Raw genomic sequence first — 26,352 nt, forward strand, 5'->3', positions numbered from 1 at the left:
TCAGAGCCCAGTAAAATGTAAATTCAGAACAGATGACAGAGTGAAAGGAGAAAATAACACCTTCCTGATAATTGTGGTTACCCAATCTGGATCCTGGAGGAGGGAGCCGATAGTATCTAAAGGATTGCTTCTTGTCTTGGGCTAAAAGGATTGGCATTGAATGAATAAATGTGTACGTTTTATTTCCTAGAGTTTTATTTCAGATTTTCTCACTTTGGAAGAGGAGTAAGGAAGAAGGAAAATACATATTATCTTATATAGGAGAATTTTTCTTGTGAAATATAATGTTGACAATTATTCTCTCTGATAAAGAGATGTAAAAGTCATATTAGCTGTGTTTTATATTTTAGTTGAAAAGATATGATAGATCAAAGATAACTTTTTATTCTAGGTCCACGAGACCTAGCTATAAAGATGTTTTAATTTCTCATATTACTAAAATGACTCCCTGAATAAAAGGATGCAACTAAGCTACTAATGACAAACCAGTCTGATTTTATTCTGGGTCTTAGTGGAAATAAGCTGAATTAAAGTAACTTCAAAGTTTTTATGCAATATCTTTGCGGCAGCTAGACCACTGCAAAGGACTGAACTTACTGAATTTACTTCTTCATCGCTAAAAAGATGGGGATCTGACCATTGCGTGCCTGGAACACAAAGAAACTAGTGTGGATTGAGTGAAGTGAGTCAGGGGAAGGGGAAAAATAGTAGAAGATGAGAGTAGGACCTTCTAGGGTGGATATCATTTAGAATGAGACTAGAAGTCACTAGACGGTGTTGAGCAGAGAAATGGCAAAATTCTCAGGCTGTTGTATGTGCAGAATAGACTGTGAGGAGAGTGGTTAGGGGTGGTCAAGACTGGAAGCAGTGAGGCGGCTCTTGCAGTGGTCTAGGTAAGAGATGATGGCGGCTTAGGCAGGGTGGTGGTAGTGCAGGTGGTGAGTTATAGTCTATTTCTGAACATATTTTGAAGGCAGAGTCCATAAGGTCTGCTGGTGAATGAGATTAGGGGTATGAAATAAGGAGATGTCAAAGAGGACTATAAGATATTTGGTCTGAGCAACCAAAGGAACGGGGGAGCCAGTTACTGAGAATAGAGAGAAGCTAGTTAGTGCTCCCTCCTTCTTTGTTCATGAAGCCTAATAAATAGTTCCTTTGCCTTTTTAACTTCCTGGAATTATATATGTGTGTGATTCAGCTGAACAACGCAAACGGGCTACAGAGGAACTGGATAAGATTCCAGCCAATATGAAACCTTTTCTGCAAGAAAATGGTATGGAGTATGTCAAGAGAGCATGAGGACAAGTAATGAGGAAAAAAGAAGATATTAGAAAATCGTGTTTTAGGTAAAGAAATTTCCAGGTTTTCTCCAGGCCACCTATTTTCAATTTAGTGAAAGAACTGGGTTCAAATTCTAGCTTGAAATGTGTAACTATGGATAGTTATTTGAGCCTGCTGAATTACAGTTTCTTCAGATATGAAATGAAGACTGTTTTGAGGATTAAGTGATAAATATAGCTTTTTTCCCTTGTTATTTTTATTTTCCTCTCATGCTTTACTGAAAGTCTGAAAAAAGAAAACAACCCTATATTGATGGCCTAATTTGTCTCTAAGCTTTTATATAACAAGTAGTTATTGAGATTCATTAAATGCAGGACATGATAATACGTATTGAAACAGATTCAATAAACATACAAAATATAATTTATTCTCCGATGATTTATAATCTAAGCATGTAGTTTAGTTAAGTGGAAGTTCAGGACAGTATTTCATGGTGATGCAAACATGAATGCTATAAAGAATTACTGTAAAAAATGCAAACATTTATTGGTCACTGATTATGTACTAAGCATTTTTGCTAAGTGCTTTCAGTATGTTATGTCACTTAATTTGAAGAAACAAACAGATGAAATCTTGTGAGTTAAATATTAATATTACCCTTAGGTAGAAATTGAGAGGCAGCAATATTCTTCATCTGATATTGAGGAGTCTTAAACTTATCGAGGTTAAGTAATTTGGCCAAATTTACACAGCAAGTTGCAGAATCAGACTTGAACGCATACTGTCTGACTCTGTTGACTATACACATAAACTGACCTCCATTTGGTTTTCCTAAGGGAGTTCAAAGGTTGGAGAAATTGCTGTGGGTTGGAGTAGTCAAAGAAAGTCTCATGAAAGGGGCAGGGCTTGAGAAGTTTCCTGAAAGATGGGTAAACTAAGAAAGCGAGGGAGAAGAAAAGGATCGAATTTCAGACATGGTTCCATCAGCAGTTGAGAGAATTTGACTGTTGAGAGAGCACAAACCGTTCTGAGAACAGCAAGGAAATCTTGCTTGCTTGTAGCACTGGGTTTGTGTTGGGTGGTAATAAGAGATTGAGTTGGATTGGTGAGCTGAGCTGAGACAAGTTTGTTGAAGGTCTTGAATGCCAGCCAAAGTAGTTTACATATCTTCCGTTGTGTGATGAGAAGCCATTGAAAGAATTTGAATATCAGTTTGGAATTATGTCAAATTGGGAGAGAAATGCTATGAGAGACAAGAGATGAGACAACCAGTGAGGAGGCAATTGCTGCCATTCAGGTATGAGCTGGTAAATCTTGGACAATTTTTCTCCTTACGAATCTGTGTTTCAAAAAATAAAACTGTATAGCCCACCTCCCTGTCCTCCTCTCCCCCTGTGCATCTCTCTCTCTCTTTCTCTTTACCTTTGGAAGTCTTTATTAGAATTGTGGATTTTTAAAGGAGAAAGTCACCTTGGATAGAGATCATGTGTCCTAATCTTTTTTTTTTTTTTTTAAACAAATGACAACTCTGATTCAAGCAAAATTAAGGAACTTGTCCAGGATTACATGGAAGCAAGTTTCAAAGCCAAGACTAAAACTCAGTTTGTTTTCTGACTTTCTCTTCAGCATTGTAAGTGCTGTCATTCCTGTCTTTCCACTTTCTCCTGCCAAGACTTCAAGGAAAAGAAGTTCTAGAGGTCCCAGGTGATTCTTTCCACTCCTTCACCTGGGGTGGTATTGGCAGTCAGTAATGCTTGCACGGGATGAGGTGAATGTTTCCTAGCTACTGAAACCCCCAATCAGCAGAAATTATTTTTCTACATCTGTGTTCCTTGCCCTAAGAGACTCATCTGGATTCTCTTATACACCAGCGTTAAACACATTGACATCCTCTGGAGAAAGCAGAGAATCCCCTTCCTTGCCCCCTCTACTAGTTAGCTTAGCAGGGAGGGGAGGAATTGTCACTCTCTAGAGACACCTTTTGGCTTGATGAACTCATCAGGGAGATGTAAGTGTCCAGTCTGCTTTCCAGTCCATAAGGAAAAATTACCTTAATGTGAAAGAAGCCTCTGAGGCATGGAAAAAGGGGACAAGTCAAGAGCTATGAATTCTTTCCATTCAGGAGGAGAAACATGGGGTGTTATTTAGTCTTATGGTCCACTAAGCTACTGAGCTTCTTTGGGAGATCTCAGCTGTAAACTTCTTTATCCACTCTTGCTTTAGGAATAAGAAAATGGAACTCCCATTGCAACTTTATAAAAAACAATTTTTGTTTTTCTTCATTACATGGATTTTTTTCACCAAAGGTTTCTCTCTAACAAGGAAAGTACTGTGACTTTTAGCCCAAAGCAGACTGCAGCAGTACAGAGACCCCTGCCAAGACAGAGATGATCAGGAAAAATCAATATCCCATAATTAAATCTGAAGAATTGACAGTAAATAAGAAAAGTCATAGTTTTAATTTAGATATTGGCTGCCCAGAGGAGAAATATTCTGACAGCAGTAGAATGGGGAATTGGTTTCATTTATTCCTAGATAATGATGAATTAGTTGCCTAGCACATGCTGGTCACTGTACTGGGGTGGTTGGTGCTGAGAAATTAATAGAACAAGGAGGACATAATGTCTGCCTTGAGCTGCCACTTGATGAGAATCCCCAGAATGTAAATTCTTGGTAGGGCTTGTTCACTGCTGTAATCCTCAGGATAAGAATAGCATCTGACACATGGTAGATGTTGTAACAATAAGTATTTGGTGAATTGGTAGATATATGTAATTTTAATTTATATATAATTTTATTGGTAGATGAATATAATTTTATCCCTTACACCAACTTGTTAAATATGAAGGGGAGTATTAATTTTATGTATGAGAAAACTGGAGACTATGATGTCAAAAGACTTCTATAGCTAGTGATCAAATCATGACATTGGACTCACAAGCCATCAATTATCAAAATATGGAGCAGTAAAATCTTTTCTTCAAAGTTTGACTCCAAAGTTAAATGTGCAAATCCGATAGAAGCTGAGAAACACTGGTTCGTGTAGGTGTGGGAGGCAGAGATCCTCCCTTTATGTAGGTTTCTTCCCCACTGTTCATCCATTGAGGACATTGGATTTATGCTGATATGGCAGTTAAGACTTTTGGGCACTTTATAAGTAACACTCTTCTGTGTTAATGTGGTTTACTCTGGATTCAGAAGCTAATCTAGCTGAGTGACATTAGGCAGGTTACTTAATCTCTCTAATCTTACTCTGTTTCCTCATCTACAAAATGGAAATTATAATAACAAATGCCTATAGGGTTACTGTGGAGATTAATGGAGATAATGCATATAAACAGATAACAAAAGACTAGTACAAAATAAGGACTCAATTAGTGTTAGCTATGATGGTGATAATGGTGATGATGATGGTGGTGGTTGGTGACGATGGTGATAATGGCAATGATGATGATGATGCTGGTGGTTGGTGATGATGGTGATAACAGTGATGATGATGATGATGGTGGTGGTTGGTGATGCTGATGATGGTGGTGGTTGGTGATGATGGTAATAATGGTGGCCAGGAGGAACTGCTTTTTATAATCACCTGAACTCAAACAAAAAGATGAGGTGGATCTCATTTGTTTTTCACATGGTGATAGAATCCTTCAATGTTAAATAAAATCTAATAATTATCTATCTTATTTTACATCACAGACATGACAACTAAGATAAACATAAACATTGAGAATAGTGTCTTTTTGTTTTTGTGGTGTCAGAAAGCATTTGAGGGTCTTAAAATCTATTTTGCTATTTTGTTTGTTAACAAAATGTTAACAAACATTTATTGAGCACACTTCATTTAGGACGTTTCAAACTCTATAATTAAATGCCATTTTACTCATGTTAATATACATTTATTAAATAATTTCCATGGTCCAAGTGTTCTTCCAGGCTCTGGAGATTCAGAGATGGACAAGACACAATGTTGTCTTAAAGGACTGAATTCTTTGGTGGAGGAAACTATAATAATAATATAATAATAATAATATTTTATAATAATATAAAATAAATTCTGTGGCAGAAGTATCCTTAGACTACTTTTATAAAAATTGAAAATGTCTATGTCTCTCTGGTCATTTTGCTTATCTGAATTTGTTGTCTAATATATGTCTAAGGACAGGCTCACAGGAATAACATTCCCAGAGTTCTTCAATATTGATAACAATATGTTTGTTCCTCTTTGTGTCTGAAGATCAGTTTTGCTGGGTACAAAGTCTTTGTCTTGTGTTTTCTTTCTTTTAATATCGTATTTAATTCTTTGAACATCACTATTTAGTTTTCTTCTGAAGCATTGCTATAAAAAAGGGATAATCTAATTTATCCTCTTAAAGTCACACGCATTTGTTACCTAGATTCCTAATGAGTTTCTTTTTCTTTAAAATCCAGTAACATTACTAGATAAAGTCTTGGTGTTGGTTCTTCTGGACCAATATTCTAGCTTATGTGTTCTGGACCAGATACATAACTATTTCAATATGTAGCTTTGAATTTTTTGATTATTTCATGAGAGGGTTGTTTTTTGTGTGTGTGTGAGGAAGATTGGCTCTGAACTAACATCCATTGCCAATCCTCTTTTTGCTGAGGTAGATTAGCCCTGAGCTAATAGCTGTGCCCGTCTTCCTCTACTTTGTATGTGGGATGCTGCCACAGCATGGCTTGACAAGCGGTGCATAGGTCTGTGCCCAGGATCCGAACCTGAGAACCCCAGGCCACCGAAGCGTAACACATGAACTTAACTGCTATGCCACCGGGCTGGTGCCAAGAGTTTTTTTAATATAGGTTTTAGTATTTGTTCTGATTCTTGGCTTTTTCTTTCTCAGGTGCTCCTGTTATTTGTATGTTGGACATTGTTTGCCTATCTTCGATATTTGTCACTTTCTCTTGAATCCTTTTTATCTCTTTCTTTGTTTGCTTAGGATTAAAAAATGTTTTTCTCTTCATATTTTTCTCTTGATTTATTATTTGTTGTATTTATTCACTGTTATGTTCTTTCTAGGCTAAGTTTCATTTATAAAATGATATTTTCTTTTTCCAACCATTTATTGAGTTGTTACCTCACTTCTGAGTTTTTCTAATTCTTACATATATTCTTTCATGAATTATAGAATTTATTCCTTTTTAAAATTCTAACTTTTAAAAATTGTTTGTGTTTTTCTTTTTTCTTTTTTTGTGAGGAAGATCAGCCCTGAGCTAACATCTGCCAATCCTCATCTTTGTGCTGAGGAAGACTGGCGCTGGGCTAACATCCGTGCCCATCTTCCTCCACTTTATATGGGACGCCGCCACAGCATGGCTTGACAAGTGGTGCGTCGGTGAGCGCCCGGGATCCAAACCGGCAAACCCCAGGCCACCTCAGCGGAGCGTGAGCACCTAACTGCTTGAGCCACTGGGCCAGCCCCTTTTTTTTTGAAATAATTTGTCAGAAAAGTCATAATAATTATACAAAAAAATCCTGTATATCTTTTACTCACCTTCCTCAAATGCTAACATCTCGTATATCTATAGTATAATGACCAAAATCAGGAAATGAACATCAATACGCTAGTATTAATTATTATTCCACAGACATTATTCAGATTTTACCAATTGTGCCAACAATGTCCTTTTCCCAGGATCACAACATTGCATTTAGTAGTTATGTCATCTCAATCTCCTTCAATCTAGAATAGTTCCTCAGTCTCCTTTTGTTTTCCTTGATCTTGACATGTTTGATGAGTACTGGTCTGTTATTTGGAGAATGTGACTTAACTTGGGCTTGCGTGATGTTTCTTCATGATTAAATTCAGATTTTGTGTCTTTGGCAAGAGCACCACGTAGGTGATGTTGTGCTCTTCTCAGTTCCTCGTATCAGAGCATCAGTGGGTGTGTGATATTGCTATGTGTCACTGAAGGTGACATAAACTTTGATCGTGTGGGTAAGATGGTATCTGCCAGGTTTCTTAACCAAAAAGTTACTATTTTTCCCTTTGGGAATTAACAAGTATCTTGTGGGGAGATGCTCTGAGTCTACGTAAATGTTCTGTTACTCATCATACTGTCACCCACTAATTTTAGCATCCATTGATGATTCTTGCTTGCCACTATTACTACAGTGATGTTTGCCAAATGATAGCTTTTTTATTTTCCTTCACTCCTTCTATATTTACTAAGTGGAATTCTACTGAAATGAAGTATTTCTTCTCTGCTATTTATTTATTTATTTATATCAGTACAGACTTATGAAAATTTACTTTATTCTAAGGGCAATAATATATTACTATTATTATTGATTTTATTGTTCAAATCTTATCATATTTGGTCATTGTGATTGCCTTGCAGGTGATTCTTCTGTCATTTCAACATGTCCCCATTATTTTTGAGTACTTCTTTATTTTCTGGTACCATAATATGTTCTAGACTGATATTCTTCTTTCCCAGCCCCCCTCTGAAACCAGGCATTTCTTCAAGAAGTCCTGGTTCCTTTGATTAAATAATGGTACTTAGAAACTGAGATCTGGACATGTTATATGTTCATTGCTACTAGGGTGTTATTATTTCTAGGTCCTTCCAAAAGATAGAACTGGGAAATAGTTATACGAACACAGACACATTTGTATCTATTTCTTTACCTATCTCTTTATACAAAATCGTGAGTTCATGCTGATACCTCTGATTCCAATACAACGTTACAGAGTTTATTTATTTTTAACTCCTTTCTTTTTTTTAAAAAAATTTTATTTATTTATTTATTTTCCCCCAAAGCCCCAGTAGATAGTTGTATGTCATAGCTGCACATCCTTCTAGTTCCTGTATGTGGGATGCGGCCTCAGCATGGCTGGAGAAGCAGTGCATCGGTATGCGCCTGGGATCCGAACCCAGGCCGCCAGCAGCAGAGCGTGTGCGCTTAACCACTAAGCCACGGGGCCGGCCCTTGTAACTCCTTTCTGTGACAATGAGAAACCTGGTTGTTATTATTCATAATAGATTTACTTATTTACTCAATCCTAGAATATACACAAAATATTTTTAGATTGCTAGCTCAGAATGCATACTGCTGTGAAAAACAAATTTGTGTGCTGTTGTTTTTGTCTTTAGCCTTACAGTATATAGCCACAATTTTGTTTTCTAAAGTTACTTAGGTCAGTTATTTTTTTCTTATTTCCATCAGTGTTATTTATTTGCCATAGACTTTAATTTCATTTGTAACTGTTTGTAATCCATTTTGGGTTCTATTCATGGTTCTCTCATGGTTGATTATATTTATATATTTATATGAGTATGTAAAACATTAACATGGTTCTAAAAGTTGGAACAATACAAAAAGGTATGGTCAGAGAAGTATCGCTTGTCCTTCATCCCTCCTACCCCATTCCCATTCATCCATTTTTTATACCCTGTGTCCACCTACCTTCTGTAAGTAATCAATCTAAATTAGTTTCTGATTTATCTTTCGTGTCATTTTTTGCACAAATGAATAGATGCATGTATATTTTCTTATATTCCCTTTATTCTTACATATGCATTTTATATTTTATACAATTTTTTATCACTTATCTATATATCCTGAAAATCACCATTCCATATCAATTCACAGAGACCTTTCTCTCTCTCTCTCTCTCTTTTTTTGTGAGGAATATTAGCCCTGAGATAACATCTGATGCTAATCCTCCTCTTTTTGCTGAGGAAGATTGGCCCTGGGCTAACATCTGTGCCCATCTTCCTCTACTTTATATGGGACACTGCCACAGCATGGTTTGACAAGTCAGTGCATGCCTGGGATCCGAACCTATGAACCCCAGGCTGCTGAAGCGGAGCGCACACACTTAACTGCTACGCCACCCGGCCGGCCCTCTATTTTTTTTTTAACAGGTGTACAATGCTCTATTTTGTAGATGCATCAGATTATTCAACTGCTCACTTATATGAGCATTTACTTTTGTATGTTAACATTATATCCTGTTACCTTACTGCATTATTTATTGTTTGAGTTAATCATTGGTTTTCTAGGTATACTGTCATATCATTTACAAATAGATATGATTTCACATCTTTACCAATTAGTATGCTTCTGATTGATGTTTCTTGTCTAAGTTCATTAGATAGTACTTCTAGTTATATGTTGAATAGTCATGGAGATAGTGGTCTTCATTACCTTGTTTCTGATCTTAGTGGAAATTCCTCTAGTGTTTTTCTGTTAACTAAGATTCATCCTTTAAGATTTTAATGATTTTTGGCTTTAGTGATATATATATATATATAAAATATGAAATTAGAATTGATGGATACTTTCTAAACACACACAACCACACACACATCCTCACACAAACAGAAAGTATCCATTAAGTCTTATTTTCTTGATTATCTTTGTCAGGAAAGAATGTTGAATTTTTTCAATGGATTTTTTTTTCTTTTTTTAACTTTATGGAGATAATCGTTAGTCCTTGATTTTTAAAAATTTTCTTTTATAATTTCCCATTCTAACAACTTTTTGCAAAGATTATAAATAGATTTAAAATTTCAGAAATTAAACAAATTATTCTTACTCATATCTGGTAAATAATATTATATATCCAAAATGTCAGCCGGTTGCAATAGGCGACTTGAAGTGATTATTGACTGGCTGATCTCAGAATTGGTGGCACAGCCTAAGGTTTCACTGATGACTAGTGTGTGTTTGGCAAATTCGTCACAGATAGTTGTTGGTCTCAAGATATAGCTTTAGAAAGTTCTACCTTAAAATATTAACTGTTTCAATGGGAGCCATATCTGTTTTTATTGAGTCAGTTGTATATGGGATCAAGTCCTGCGTAGAAATGTGAATTAACTGGTTCCATATTCTTGATTTCCACAAGTGATATTGTAGGGCTCACACTGTGTTTGCCAGGCCGACCTACCCCTCAATCCTGTCTGGTCTGATTGCAGCTTGTCCTTACCTTATTATCTTTTGAGTTGTTCCATTGGATGTTTGCATATTATGAAGTCAGACTTGTCAAGATAACTTAGAGAAAACATGTTTTCATCTTAACTCTATGTTGGTTTTCAAATTAAAACATGCAAGAGACTAACACAATATTGGGAAAAATGGGTGGACAGGTAACGGGGGGTGGGGGGTGTCTCTCTAAACTTTTGGAGCTGGCGCTGCTCTGGGTGTGAGATGCTAGAGATTCTAAATAGCCTGTGTTCTAGGTTCCTGGAATTGTGGTGGCAATAAAGCCCTTTATAAAGTACATGATTCCTTTGTAAGGGTTAATTTTATTTCTTTCCTTAAGGTATAGTATAAAGCACTGCTTCTCACAATAAATGTGCATGCAGATTCCCTGAGGATCTTGTTAAGATGCAGATTCTGGGGTGGGACCCAAGCTTCTGCATATCTAACAAGCTCCCACAGGATGCTGATGCTGCCCTTCGGTGACCATGCTTTGAGGAACAAGGGAATAAAGAACACCTAGTTTAGATTTGGATTGATCTAGGTTCACGTGTCAACTCTGGGTACTTTATTTAACAAAGCTGACATTTGAACTTAGGTCAGTTCTCTGCTCCATCTTGTAAAGACTTGGGCTTTCCTATACCTGGGCTCTCGAGTTATCAGGCCTCTGGCAACACATTGCTGGGTTCTTGGGGGTGTTGAGAGACATTTGGGTTTGGTCTCTTCTATTCCACTGCTCTCTAGATTATTGACTGTCTGAGGATTTTGCATGACAAAAAATATCCTGAAGATAATGGTATGTCCTTGGCAACCCTGGTGGTTTGAGCTTTACAACAACTGTGGCCTTAAGATGAAGCTGCCTTTTGGTCTTCTCTCTTTCCTCTCTCTCCATCTAAGGAACATTTATCTGAAAAGCTCTGGGTGCAGTGTCTGGCTGATAGTACCCCATGCTGTTCTGTCGTGTTTCTAAAGCTTCTGTGCTTCTCATTACCTTTATCAATATTCTCCTCGTGCACCCAGGCTGCCTCCTGTTAGTAGGACGTGCAGTGAATGGTGAAGCCGCTTGCTAAATCTCAAACATGCTGCCTCTCTTTAGACTTCAGAGCTGGCTGTGCCAGGGGCACTAATATTATCAAGCCTGGCGTCATTCATTCAATCTGATGGGCCTCATCTCTCCATTTCTCAGTCACGGTTGGGGGATTTTTGAATCATATTATTGTCTGATTTTAGCTTTATAGATTTTCTGTTAGGAAGTGAGTCACTTTTCCTCTTTCTTTCTCTGACTGCGGTCCTTCCTTTGCTTCAGGGGTCCTGGTAGCTCAGGGTCTGCTTGTCAAAGCCCTTGGTTATATTACTTGTTTCTTAGTCTCTGGTCAGGGTAATCCCTGTTCTCAGTAGATACATAAAATCCACAATTAATGTTAAAAGAGTGATTTCTAGTGATGTCACTTCCCTTTAGTCTGTCTGGCATTTAAGGCTCTCCTTTACTTGGGATCCCATGCAGTTGGTGGCTTCTGTTCAGTGACCTGTTAGGACTGGCCCTGCTTATTCACTGCTGGATAATTTCAGCCAAGATGCTTTCGTTTGGTCATAAAATTACCATATTTTGAGGAGATCAGGAACTTTTTTTTTTTTTTAAGGGAAGGAATGTGTCTTACCAAAAACTGCAAGTTTAATGGTTAGAGCTCCTAGACACAGGATGTGAAAGCCTGAAAGGAGCAGGCAGAGAATGTGTACGTGAAGAAATCAGAGGTAAAAATCGGGAGTGAGGGTGCCAGAGGCAGAGGGGAGGGTGCACGCCCCACCTAACACATTCAAAGTCGATGTAAAACAATCAGGCCCAATTCTGGTCAGGGCTCCTCCTTATTTTTATTTATTTATTTTTTTGTTGAGGAAGATTGGCCCTGGACTGACATCTGTGCCAATCTTCCTCTATTTTCTATGTGGGAGGCTGCCACAGAATGGCTTGATGAGTAGTGTGTAGGTCCACGCCTGGGATCTGACTCTGAACCTGTGAACCCATGAATCCTGGGCTGCCAAACCGGAGCACATGAACTTAACCACTACGCTATCAGGCCAGCCCCACTGGGATCCTCCTTTTGAAACACCTCTTGGAATCTAGGATCTAGCATTAGGGGGACCAGCTGTCCTGGTTTATGGGAGACTGAGGGGCTTCTTGGGATGTAGGAATTTCAAGGCTAAAACTGCAACATTCCTGGACAAATGGGATGGTTGGTCACCTAGATCTAGCACACTTTGTGCATAGAAGCTTTATCTTAGACTGTAGTTAAAATAAAGCTTTTTTTAAAAAAAATCAGGAGGACTAATTGGATCAAATGACTTCACCTGTGAAAATCAAAAGGCAGTTTTTTTGTTTTTTTTTTTTTTTTTTATCTGTAAGTTTGCAATTTTCAGTGGGGAAAAAAATAGCACAATGCTCACCATTTTATTCTCCTTATAAGCAAAGCAGGACTTCAAACTCTGTTTGAGGGATGACCCCTTTTCAGAAATTAGAGGCACTGAATTTATTGCCAGCCAGTCATAGCTGTCCATCTGCTAATTCTCTCCACATAGAGGGAGCAGCTGTCATTTCAGAAATGCTACAGTAGATAATAAGATGGTGTGCATTTCATCTTCAAATGCTTAAAACAAATCCCTGTGAAGAGCAGCACCAGTTCCTCTGACTACATGAATCTCTGATATTTTTAACACAAATGCCAAATGGATTTGGAGATTGGAAGCACATGGATTTGCTTTAAAAGGAAAAGCACTCAAGTTAGGTGTAGTACACATTGTAATAATCTGCAATTGCATAGATATAGAATGGCTGAAGCCATAGGCACACACAGAGATACTCTCAAAATCACAGCCACTCATAGAGCCCTGGATGCAAAAACGAACATATGGGTCTCCCAAATCCATACAACCTATGTGTACTCAAGGAACTCATCATTGTCTCCATCCCTGCAAAACAAACAAAATTTAACCCCAAACTAACACCTTCCCTATCTCACATTGGCTCAATTTCTCTCCAAATCCATGTACTTTGATCATCTTAGATGCCATCCTTGCCTTTGTATTCTTTAACAGCTTAAAGTCCAATCAGCAATTTATATTTGTAATTCCTTTGCATCTTCTTAGATGATTTTTTTCTCTTCAGTCCCATTGTCTTTCACCTTTTAGCATGCTCAAGTCAACTGGCACTTATAACTGACCACAGCCTCTTGTCCAAGGTTCCTAGCCAAGATTCTTCTCTTTTCCAATCAACCTGTATATAGCTCCCTGATTATTCTTCATAAGGAAAAGAAATTAGGATCGGGTAAGGAACCAAGGAACATAGTCCAAGTGGTTCTATGCATCCCTGAGCACTATAGATATGGATGATGTAGATACAGATATAGATGGGGATGTGCATGTGGGTATAGGTATAGGTGGGGACATGTCATGGATATGTATATAGATGTGGATGTGACATGGATATAGATACAGGTGGAGATAAGTAATAGAGATATTTCTCCATGGAGATATCTATAATATATATCATTTCATTTGATCCTCAAAATAATCCTGGGAGGTAGGTTAGGTATACCAATATATTTTGCATGTGAGAATATTGACTCAAAGAGGCTCCAAAATCCCATACCTGGTGACAGAGGCTTATTCTGATTGCAGCACAAAACTTTATTTTTTGTATTTTTAGGAATTATAATCTAGAATGAATGGTATTTCTGCTATGTGGTAACCTATGAGCCTTTTCCATGTAGACATGGTCCCTGAACGTAGTCTCCACAGAGCATATGGAAAGAAGAGGTGGAGAAAGTTGACACAGGGTTGCTGGCTGTTGGACACACAGAATGCCTGCATCTTCATTTACACCAACAGAAATGCTCTTAAGGGTCCTCGACTGATTTCATCAATTTCGATGTTACAAGGAAAAAACAAATCCCGAGTATTGATGAGAATCCAGGTGAAGGCAAGGAGAATCACAGAGCACTTAAAGAGAATCCTGAGGTTCTGGGATGTTGTTCCTGCAAGAACCTTGATTTGAGAAAATAATTCATGTAAACACAGCAAATGTGCTCAGGAACAAGTCTGGGATGCCTGCTTCTTTCCGTTGCTATCGGCATTAAAGATCTGCTTCATATTTTATCTTCATCCTTGGTTGCCAGACAGAACAGATAAACCCTATTTCTAGATGTCATTCCTACTAAAAAGAGGAAGGGGGAAAAAAAAGCAGGAAAAGAACAAAATGTCAGAGAGGAAGATGCAAAAAACCTACCATTTCTCAAGTCAAAATATTTTAACGGTGAAATCGGGATAAATTATTAATCTAAAGATTTTCAGTTTCCAGTGATCTGTAAGAGAGGGCTGACAAGCAGCAGGAAACTAATATTTAAAGATAATTTCAGAAACATGAAGATGAAAAAGTGGTGAAAAGAGGAGGTTGGACCTTTTTCCTTCTACTTCCAAGATTTATTGAAAATAGTGGTTTTTTTTTTAAAAACAAAAAAAGTATCTGATTCTACATTTAAATGCTAGTGCATTTATTCATTCCAAATTATTTACTGAATACCAACTCTGAAATGGTTACCATCTTGGGGTTTTGATGGTAACAAAGAAACCGTTCTTGCCCCCAGGAAGCTCGAAGTCTTACGGGGAAAGCAAGAGAAGTTAAAAAAAAAAAAAAAAAAAAAAAGAACCCATCTCAAATGGTTTTATAAGAACTCTCATTAAGGGGATGTCAGGATGCTATCGCAACACACAGGAGCAGAACGTAATGGCCTGGGGACTAGGGAAAGTTTCCCTGCAGGGCTGATCTCCTGAAAGTTGAATAGGTAGGAAGGGATGGAGCTGGGGGGAGTATTGACAATGCACCACAGGCACAAATGCTTCGAGGGAAACATAAGCAATTTGATTGAGCTGGAGTACAGAAGGACAAGGGCAGTAGGAGATGGGGGTTCGCAGGGCTAGGCCATCGAGATGCCATACTGCCCCTCCCACTCTGTGGCACCTTGCTTGTTAGCCCTATCGAGTAAATAACATCCTAGCAGGACTGCTGGGAGTCTCCCTTGAGCATGGGCTGCACTTGGTAATCTCTAGTGGTCTTGGGCTTTTAGGACAACCCCACCTGACAGCTCAGCATCTCAGCTTCTTTCCCTCTGAATTGAAGGCAGTGCTATTACTAATCAGCTGTGTCACGTTTGTAAAGTAACTCGATATTTTCAAATGTGGACATCTCCATTTCCCAAATGAAGGGATGTGTGATTTTGAGCTAATTTCTAGCTCTAATATTCCATGATGATGTCTTTGAAAAAGATACTGTGGCTCTGTGGGTAGATGTCAAGCTTTCTGTTCATCTGTATGGACAGAAAGGAAGCAGTGTGATAGGAGAAAGAGCTTTATTCTTTTTCAGAGGCAAACAGACTTGGATGTAAAGCCTAGATCTTAGTTATGTGATCTCGAGCCATTTATTTAATCATTTCTAAGCTTCAGTCTCTTCATTGGGGTGCAATAACATCCACCTGGCAGAGTTATTGGGCCAGCTGGAAATATCATATGCAACACACCCAGCATGATAGATTGAGCTCAACTTAATTATTTGTAGAATTGAAGGTCCCAGAGCCTAGAGAAATTTTCCAAATTTGTTCTCCATGGATGTATACAGCAGGGAACTACATCTCCCAAACTTTTTCTTAAAACACTGATAACCCAATATCAAGTCAAATATGGTTTCCAGTTCTTTTTGGGGCTGTGAATAATCACGACACTTTGGGAGCTTAAAGGACAGATCTGCAGCTTTCTGGACATCTGCAATTGAAGCCAATTGAGCAGAAGTCAGATTCATTAGTTTAATTGTTTGTCTTGTCGAGCTTTATTTTCTCAAGTTATTTTCTTCTAAATGTGTATTTATTTGCTTGTTTGTTCCCACAGTCACAGATGCTCACTGAGAGGAGAGGATTTGAACAGACAATGGCTCTCTCCCAGTGCTCATCTCCAGCCAACAATTTACCATGCCAAAGGACTCCTCTACTACCTGAGCAGCATCGGCCGGAGTCCTGTGGTGAGTCACTTCCTTCTGCCTCTATACTTTTTGCTGGTTCCATCTACCTTCCAGGAGGCAGATTACTTGCTATCAAAGCAAGAAAACCAAATACAAGCTCAGGACCTGTGTGTGACACGCTCTAATGGGGGATGTATTCATTTCCTAGGGCTGCCATAACAAAGTACCACAAACTGGGTGGCTTAAAATAACAGAAACCTATTCTGTCACATTTTTGGAGGCTAGAAGTCTGAAATCAAGGTGTGAGCAGACCAGGATCTCTCTGAAAGCTCTAGGAAAGAACCCTTCATTGCCTCTTCCTAGCATCTGGTGGTTGCCAGGAATCCTTAGTGTCCATCGGCTTCTGGCAGCACAACTCCAATTTCTGCCTCTGTCTTCACATGGCCATCTTTCCTCTATGTGTGTCTGTGTAGAAATTTCCCTCTTTTTATAAGGACAGCAGTCATTGGATTAGGGCCCACTCTAGTTCAGCATGGTCTCATCTTAATTTGATTACATCCACAAAAATCCTATTTCCAAATAAGGTCCCATTTACAGATACTGGGAATTCAAGCTTCAATATATTTCTTTGGGAGCTACAATTTAACCCACAACAGGGTTAACCCATTGGTTCAATACTTATTGGTGAAAACTGGGCAAGGAATTGCATTTCTTCCCATTTCCTGGATCTTTATTTTTCTGTTTTTTCAGTTATTGGTCAAGAAAGAAAAAGTATATACCTAGTAAATAGTGTTTGGAAAAATTCCTCTAGGTGTTCATATTCATGTTCAACTAGTAGTTATTAAATTCCAAGATGATTCTGGCACTGTTCTATGCATATTTCATATCTAGGCTTTTCTACCAAGCCTACAGCAACTGTGCAATTGATAAAGAACAGACTATTTGAAACCAGAGGCTTAGGCTCGAGATAAGAAAGGAGGCAATGGTAGCCAAGCAACTGTATGAAAACAATCATTTACTGACTACAAATTGTAAACATACCTGTCTGCATATGTCCAAATTTAGAGTGCTTACCTAAGCAAAGGAACTTAAAATAGCCTGGAGAAGCTCACAGATGGGCCAACTCAATCACCTCTACCATTAACCACTTTTTGACATATGCTGTGTGATCAAAACAGTGGCACATTCAGTGAATATCTATTGAAACAACGGATATCTAATATAGAATCTTATTTAAATCTCAAAAAGATTAGGTCAGTGATTTCCCTGAGGTCACTGGGAAGTGTATGGCATTGTTGAGATTCAGTTCTGATCTTTGTACCCTGTGACTCCATTTCTCTTCATCACTTACTCTTTGAGAGTGTTTTGGGGGTCCTCAAGACTATACTCAGGTTTAGTGATTCTCTGGAAGGACTCACCAAACTCAGAATAGCTGTTATCCTCATAATTATGGGGTATTACAGTAAAAGAATACAGATTGTAATCAGCAAAGGTAAAAGGCATGTAGGGCAGAGTCCAGGAGAGATAGGTGTAAGTTTTCAGGTGTCCACTCCCAGTGGAGTTGTTTGGACAATGCTTAATTCTCCAGCAATGATAATGTGATAACATGTAGAGTATTGCCAACCAGGGAAGCTCACCTGAACCTTGGTGTCTAGGAATTTTGTTGGGGTTCAGTTTGTAACCATGAAGTGCCCCACATGGCTGATCTTAGTAACTCAATCTCCAGCCCCTTCAGAGGTCAAACTGACACTTTGTGGCCCAAGACCACACCATAAATTACATTGTCACCATTAACCACCTGGCATGGCCCAAGCCCTCAGGTAAAGAAAGACACTCTTATCCAGAGGCATATTCCAGGGATATCATGGTGATCTACCACGAGCCAGTCAAGGGCCAGACCTTTCTTTGCAATGTGCAGAGTTTGAACACATCAGACTTGCTGAGTCAACCCTTTAGTGCAAAAAGAGCAAAACATACCCCTTCGCCCTAAGAATCCTTGTTCTACTCTGGTCAAAATGCTCAATATTTTCTGCTAAGCCTTACCTTCCCATTCAAGGAGAGGCGGTAATCTATTCTGTCTATCCTCTAGAAGCAAGTTCACAGCCCGCATAGCAGAGCACGAATCTCATGGTCAAGGCCTGGAAAAAGTGTGTTTTCTGAGTAGAAAGCCTTAGCCTCTGGAAGGAGAGAGAGACTTACAGGGAAAGAGGTCCCTACCTGATACACATTTAAACACACACATATTCAACCCTTAATAAACAGGATTCCTCTCTGCTCTGACAACTCTAATTGAAGAGCAGAACAATTATTTTAAACCATGACAGGTGAAAGGCTTGTTTAAAAATATAAATAAACATTAATTAGCTGTAAACATGACAGCCACAGACTTATTTCCTGCTGGGACCATCTGAGAGGTGGGCGAGAAACCGCTGAGTGCTAAATGCTATTCACAGTGTTACAAAGCTCTCTAATGGGTTCAACATCACCTTTTAGTTACCTATAAGGCTATATTTAACCAGCCTCCTGGGGCTAGCAGAAGCTCTGTCACTCATTCAGTACTCAGGCTTGTCCTGTAATGGGGAGATTTCCACTGTCAAGATTGACTCTTTGGCTACATGGTTGCAGATTAACTGTGACTCTACCCAGCCTCTGACTCTTATGAAAATATTTCCTGAACCATCGGGAAGCCACTTTCTGGTGGCTAGGAGGTTCTACCTATTCTTGATGGTACTCAGCCATCTGTCTAATGGTGGGTAGAATAATATGAACTCCTGGGACCAATGAAAATGTGAGACAGTGAGAGAAAGCAGTAACCTGATACTGCTGGGGATTGCTAAAGACCAGACAAGTTATTCAGTTTATAAGCAAGATGGCAATATTCACATATTGTTTCATCCATCATTCCATCCATCCACCCAACCATCTATCCATCCATCCACCCATGCGCCCACCTATCTCTCCATCCATCCACCCATCCATCTGTCCTTTCACGGATCTGGGCAGTCATCCATTCATTTACATGATGCATATATAATCAATCACTGTGCTAGGTGCCAGGGGGACAAAGCCAATTGAAAAAAAAAAAAAAGTCCTTTCCTTTGAAGAGTCCATAGTTTACTTTGGTAGAAAGTGGAGTCAAGTCTGCAAAGAAACCAATGTAGTATAAAATGGTAAAAACTGTAACAAAGTCTCGTGTGTGTTGTTGTAGGAACACAAATACGGGGATGAGTCGTTTTCCCTCGGAATTATGGAAAAGCTAGAGACTGGAGGTGCCATTTGAGCTGGGCTTGAAAGACGAGTAACAGTTTTCCTTGGTTTTTATTATAGTAAGGCTGAGGAATATTCTTCCTGCAGAGAGTCTACAGGCCTGACTATGATCTCTTAGATCTTCTGCTTTGTGAAATTGGAGTTCTGGCAGATTTTCTATGCTTGGGGTCACCACACAGGGCAAAGGAAAGGAAGCTTTTCATTATCTGGTGGCAGAGACTCATCTGATATCACACTGACCTTATGGTCCTTTTCCTGTTTTCTTTTTTTGCTGAGGAAGATTTACCCTGAGCTAATGTCTATGCCAATCTTCCTCTATTTTGTGGGTCGCCAACATGGCATGGCTGCCGATGAGTGGTGGTAGGTCTGTGCCTGGGAACCGAACCCGGGCCGCTGAAGTGGAGCACACTGAACTTAACCACTAGGCCACAGGGCTGGCCTTCTTATTTTCTTGAATTCCGATTTTTTGTCTGTCTTGTTTGTTAGAGGGTCAGGACATCTGCTCCAGATGTTGGATCCAAAAACCCAGAAACATAGTAAATATTGATATATTCCTACATTGGAAAGCTATTGGCAATAAAAAATAAAACAATGACAAAAATGAACTACTGATATACTAAACAACGTGGATGAACTTCAGAAACGTGTTGACTGAAGTACGCTAGACACTAAAGAGTATGTATACTATGTTTCTATTTATGTAAAGTTCAAAATCAGTAAATCTATAAAGATAGAAATCAGAAGAGTGGTTGCCTCTAGAAGGGTATTAACTAATAGGGGCCAGAAGGGAACTTTCTAGGTTAGTGGAAATTTTCTATATTTTGATTGAAGAGTGAATTACACGAAAACTCATTGACTTGTACATTCAAGATCTGTGCATTTCGCTCTGGGTACACACTTAGCTAATAACAGAAAGTTAAGGATAAATTAATCAAAGCAAAGTTACAGAGTGTTGAAATGCAACTAGGAGATAAAGGGGCTGCCCAAAATAAGACCTACAACTTAAAGGCATGCAGTTCAAGCCAAGGAAGACATCATTGCTAGAACAGAATAGAAAGGCTGTAGAAGAAGATCTATTTAGAAGTCAGAAAGATCCGGTCAGAGAAAAGGCACGCAAGCAGAGAAGCCCAAAGAAGCAGACAGGCCCAACAGTCAGCTAAGTGGGAGGCCTTGAATTGGTTCCTCTTTGTCGAGCTCCCCACAAGGTTAGGAGGCACCTAGGGGACAGTCAGGCACAGCTTAGGGGCATGGAGGAAAGCTCTCAGGCTCCAGCAAGCACCCGGGAAGCCAAGCCAACAGCCTCTTCTGAGTTGCTGTGTTGCAATGGGCATGGTCCCTGTGCCACTGCAAACACTCTGGGTTTCAGAATTAGGAGAGGCATCGATTCCCATCCTCTTGGCTCTCACTATGGGAGTGTGTGTTGGGAAAGGGATTTCAGTGCTCTTTGAAGAGCTCATTGATTTCCTTTTACAACTTGCACAAACTAAGCCGCTTTCTGCCAAGGGACAGGGCGGGCATATTTTGGTTTTATTTTTCTCTAGAGCCCAATGGAACAGAATTTTTAGCTACTTAAATGATTTTCCTGGTCTTATTCTGTCCCACTGGCATATGTTTTTAGTTAATCAGCTTCTTTTAAGAGAGGCACAAAAGGAGAGGGCAAGAAGGGATGGCATTTCCCATCCTAAAACCTTGTCTACAGGGGACTCAAGTTCATCTATACATACTATTTATTTTATCTCCACTTTATTCCCCAGAAGTGGCAGAAGAACAAGTGTTATTTTTGCTTATTTTCGTTGACTCATGCTAAGGCACTAAATCTAGCATTCTTCTCTTTTTGTATTTGAGGATATAACAGGGAAAAAGAAAAAATAAATCCTGCTGCCATAATTGGGGGAGTGGTACAGAATGCCCGTGGAGGTTCTGGGTAAAAAAATTTAAATTTGATTCCATATTCTTTTATTTAAATTGGTTCCCATGCTAACAGAATAAAGATTAAACAGTTGTTCTCTAACCTACTAGAAAATGTGTTTTGTGTGTATTTTTATAGACACAAATACTCCAGATTTAAGTGAATTGCTAATGTTTCTTAGATAAACTTATGTTGAAAAGTGAAGGGAATTTTTCCTCTTTCTCCTTTGGTAGTATCTCCAATGTACCTTCTATGTATCACAGAGCTGGAAATCTAGGGTCCTCCGTATGCCACAGGAAGGGCCAGATTTTTCAAAGAAGTCTGAGCAAGTTTCCTATTTTTCACTTTTTATGGGATGGAGTGAGGTGAGGAGGTGAGGTGGAGGGGAAAATAGGAGGGTAGTTGCCTGGATCACTATTTCCCTTCAGCCCCATGAAGCTGCCTAGAGCTGGTGGAAATGGGGAGAAGGCAAGAAATGCGTGGAGGGCCAGATGGACTAGATTTGCTATAAGCCTCCGTTAACCTTAGAAGTCGAACCTCTTCTGAAAATTTGGATGATATCCTCCTTTCAGGACTTTTTCGCTGATTAAGGATGAGTACAAAATCTTAGCACTATGACTGGCACATATCAGGCATTCAAATAAATAGCAGGCATTAAAATTATTATTACTTATCAGAAAGGTACTATATACAAAACAAAGCCATATATTAGACTGTATGTGTTTGCATTAATTTACATGGACTCTTTCAGTGTAATTGTGATATTTTGGAAAGAAGGCCATTGTAATATATAACACTGGGATGGCAGAAAACCTCCTCCAGCATTATATAACATATAATAAAGGGTCCCACTGTGGGCAGTCTCATAACTGGTTAGTTATTAATGCATTCTGCTGAGTTTAATGTGGAAATTTTCACCCCAAATTAGCCACTGGAAGGAGCTGCTTTTCTAAGGCCATGTTGGAACTTTGGCCCATAATGGCCCAATTTAAGTGAAAGTTTCTCACTTTAGGAAAGGGAATGGAGCAGAAAATCCCTTTTCAGGTAGTTATAGGAATAAATTCTGCACACGCCCCCTGTGGTTAACCTCAGCCGTGACTGGATGTTGCAGATAACTCAGATGAAACACTTTAAGGAGAGAGCATGGCTGTCAATAAAAGGTTTGGGAGATGTGGTCTTGCAACAGGGCTCTTGGAGGATAATTGAACATGTCACCAATATCATTTTCCTCACAGAGATGTTTACTCCACTCAGGAGTTTGGGCTGAATGCTGCCTGCAAAATATTGTGCACGAACTGGAATCTCCATGGCTTTAGCGAGCCTTGGTTGGTTTAATTGGAAGCACTGCAGTTCTGGGTTTCCATCACATTCCCCAGAATTTGCCTCCTTGCAGCTCCAGCCTCGCCTTCATTTTCCTGTGGCAATGGTATAAATAATGCAGAGCTCTCACTGCTGGGAAGCAGGAACAAGACCCAGATGTCAGGAATGGAAAACACAATAGCTTAAAGCTGGCAAAGCAGAGCGGTAAACACAATCAGTGAGAGGTGGGCCGTGGGGAGCGGGGGAACGGCTAGGGGAGGTGTATTTGAGATGGGGGGGGGTAACCTCTTGAACAAGGGGCCCAGTTAACTTGCAGAGGAACCAGAACAGGACGAAGGAATGGAGCGGAAAGAGGGGAAGGCATGTGAGGAGCATAGTAATGTGGCCCTGAGCAGACTCTTTGCTGAGCAAGCAATGATGGAACTCACGTTTGCATGAATTAAATTAACGTTGCAATTTAGCTCAGACGAGAATTCATCGGAAAAGGTAGTAGGGAGATGCATAAGAGCCTAATTTCAAAATTGTAATCCAATGCACACCATGTGCTTTGCTGATGAAGAAAGCGAGACACAGGGGTATCAGTTTAGCCCAGAGCCAACAAGTTAAAAACTAACCACTCCAGCTCAAATAAAACAAAACTTAACAAAATGAAACCTTCAGATCTGCATCTCTTCCTAAGTTCCTTTCCTTGAGGAAAAGCACAATCATCATCATTTCCTTTTTTTTGTGTGAGGGAGATCAGCCCTGAGCTAACATCCATGCTAATCCTCCTCTTTTTGCTGAGGAAGACCGGCTCTGAGCTAACATCTAGTGCCAATCCTCTTCCTTTTTTTTCCCCAAGGCCCCAGTAGATTGTTGTATGTCATAGTTGCACATCCTTCTAGTTGCTGTATGTGGGATGCGGCCTCAGCATGGCCGGAGAAGCGGTGTGTCGGTGTGTGCCTGGGATCCGAACCAGGGCCGCCAGTAGTGGAGCACGCACACTTAACCGCTAAACCACAGGGCCGGCCCTTGCCTATTACCTTAATCTGGAAATCCAAGTGTTATTCTTAACCTCTTCCTCACTGAGTCCCTGAATCCATTTAGTCTTCAACTCCTATAGATTTTACTTCATTGCTCTCTCACCAAATGGCCTTTCTCTCCATACTTACATCTGCTGCCCTAAGCTAGGCCCGTGTCATCTCTGGCTCAGTCCCTCCCATCCATTCTTCTAGTGATCTGATCGTGCTGCTTTTCCATGCTCAAATACTTGAATGGTTCCTTCACCACCTTCAGGAAAATGTCCAGACATCCTAGGATGGCATACAAGTGCATTAATGATCTGACCACTGTCCACTTTGGCAGATACCTAAGATCCATTCTCCTTTCACTCTATAGTCTTATTGTGAGTGATTGCGGTTCCTCAGATCCATAGCCCCTTCTTCCTCATTTTCTGTTTGCTTGGATAGCTCTCACTTGGTAGGACTCATCTTAAGTATAATCTCCCTAGGGAATCCCAGGACCACCACATTGCACACTCATTCATTTGGAGTACCATGTGAATGATGCCCCTAGAGTTGTGCAACGTACCCTTATTTGGGTTCCCAGAGGACCTGTGCTTTTCTCTCTCTCCTCTCCTCTCACTACAATACAATCACCTCTTTGCTTGTGGGATCATCCCAACAAAACAGCTCCTGGAAGAGGCGATGTAGAAATGAAGTGTTTTAAAATGTGAACTCTGGATTAGAGCAAACTGGTACTCAAATATTTGCTCACATACTTAATAGCAGTGCAAACTTGGGCAAGCCTGCACAAGTTACTTATTTTATCTGAAATTCAGTTTTCTCAGCTGCAAAATGGGAATGATTCTAGCACCTGCTTCAGCATAAGACAATCAATATTGAGTTTTTAGCACAGTATCTGAAGCATCTTATGTCTTCAATAAATTTACTATTGTTGCTCTTGTTGTCATTATTATGAAGGGCAGTATTATGTTATATTAAAATTTTAATTTTTCCTGCCACACAGTGGGCACCCAGCAAATATTTGTTGAATCAGTTGATGAATAAGCAAGATAGGGCCATTGGCTAACCCGTGGCTATTGGAATGCCATAATCGGGCACACTTTACACTGACCTGGTACAGAATTTTAATGAGAGGAAGTTTAAGTATTACAAATTCCAGTAGGAAAGAAAAAGCTTCCTCAACTGAAATAACTTAATAATTTGTCTTGTAATTGCCCCCTACAATTTAGGGGAACACATGTTTCTTATAATTAACTGGCATTTATTTTTAGGGATGTCATTTGAGCAACAAGCAGAACAAAATCTCCATCTCCTTTATATTGAATCTTCAGGGGCCACTAGAACTCCTAGGGCTGAGCAGCCCTCATTCCCGGAGGTGAATAGGTCTATAATTTGTCATTTACCTCAGCTTTCAGAGTCTATAAGTATCAGAAAAAAAGCTCTTTTCTCCAGTTGAATTCAGCATTTAAGGAGCGCCTGTCACCACTTAGGCATAGCTCCTGGCTTTATTGAGAAATCTGTTGCTAAGACACAGTCTTAATTTGTTTGCACACTTTTCATAAGAATGGTGGGTGTCTATTCACAGAGAGAAACTGAGGCGTAAGAGATAAAGGTGAAAAATTCATGACAGTAGAGGATTAAACCTCAGACAGTTATTTTATTGGTTCCCTTAGACTAGAGGCTTTCAAAGCGTGGTCCTGGGACCAGGGGCTTCAGCATCACCTGAGAGTTGTTAGAAATGCAGATTCCTGGGCCTAGCCCAGACTTACTTGAATCACAGGATTGCTGGGGAGTGGCTCTCAGTAGTGTTTTAGCAAGTCCTCCAGGTTATTCTGATGCTTGATAACTCGTGAGATCCACTGTTCCAGACTCTAGACCGGAACAGTGCTTCTCAACCCTGGCTGCACTTGGAAAACTTTATAAGCTCCCACGGACCTGGTGTCACTGCAGACCAATTAAATCAACATCTCTGGAGGTGGGCTGCAGGCACTGGTATTTTTAACATCTCCTCAGCTGAGTCTAATGCATAGAGAGGATGGAGAAGCACTGGCCTAGGGGATATTTTTGTTGGAAATAACAGAAACCTGCTTAAAGTGTCCCAAGTAGTAAGACATAGAGTTTTGAAGGAAAAAAGTCCAATAAGGTCTTACGGGAACTGGAAAGCTCCAAAACCCCACATAGTGCTTGTTTCTATCTCTCATTTTTCTCTTTCTGTTGGCCACATCTGTTTTCTGCTTTTCTCTGTGCGTTTGCTTAATTATCTCCCCCTTTACGAAACAGCTTACTCTGCTCATTCACTCTTTCCACTCTTTCATTCTTTGACTTGTGTCTGGTTTGACTTGTCATTGGACCAACTCCTTCCTCCTCGACTCTGCATAACCTTTCGGCTCCAACACCCACAGCTCAGTGATATATGGAAGCTGGAGAGATTTATTTTCTCATAAGACTTCATCCTGAAACTATGAATTAAGGATCCCACATAAAAAATAAAATTCTTTTCTTTTTTATTGAAGAGAAAAATTACTTAAAAATACTTTTCTGATAACAAGAAATTTAAAATGTAATTTAAAAAGCCCCTGAATTATAATCGTAGTGGTCTATTATTGACAAATAAGAGAAA

General features: G+C 39.5%; 1 protein-coding gene across 1 annotated transcript in view; it reads left to right on the forward strand.

Moving 5' to 3' along the window:
* AGBL1 (AGBL carboxypeptidase 1) overlaps positions 1–26,352 on the forward strand; it is a 360,790-nt gene that overhangs the window by 316,956 nt on the left and 17,482 nt on the right. Inside the window, exon 18 of the mRNA XM_014788670.2 lies at positions 16,163–16,292. Within this exon, the coding sequence (XP_014644156.2) occupies positions 16,163–16,292 (130 nt within the window). The remainder of the gene's footprint in view (positions 1–16,162; positions 16,293–26,352) is intronic.

The sequence above is a fragment of the Ceratotherium simum genome, chromosome 3 (assembly GCF_057802395.1).
Source record: "Ceratotherium simum simum isolate JZ-2026a chromosome 3, ASM5780239v1, whole genome shotgun sequence".
NCBI lineage: Eukaryota > Metazoa > Chordata > Mammalia > Perissodactyla > Rhinocerotidae > Ceratotherium > Ceratotherium simum.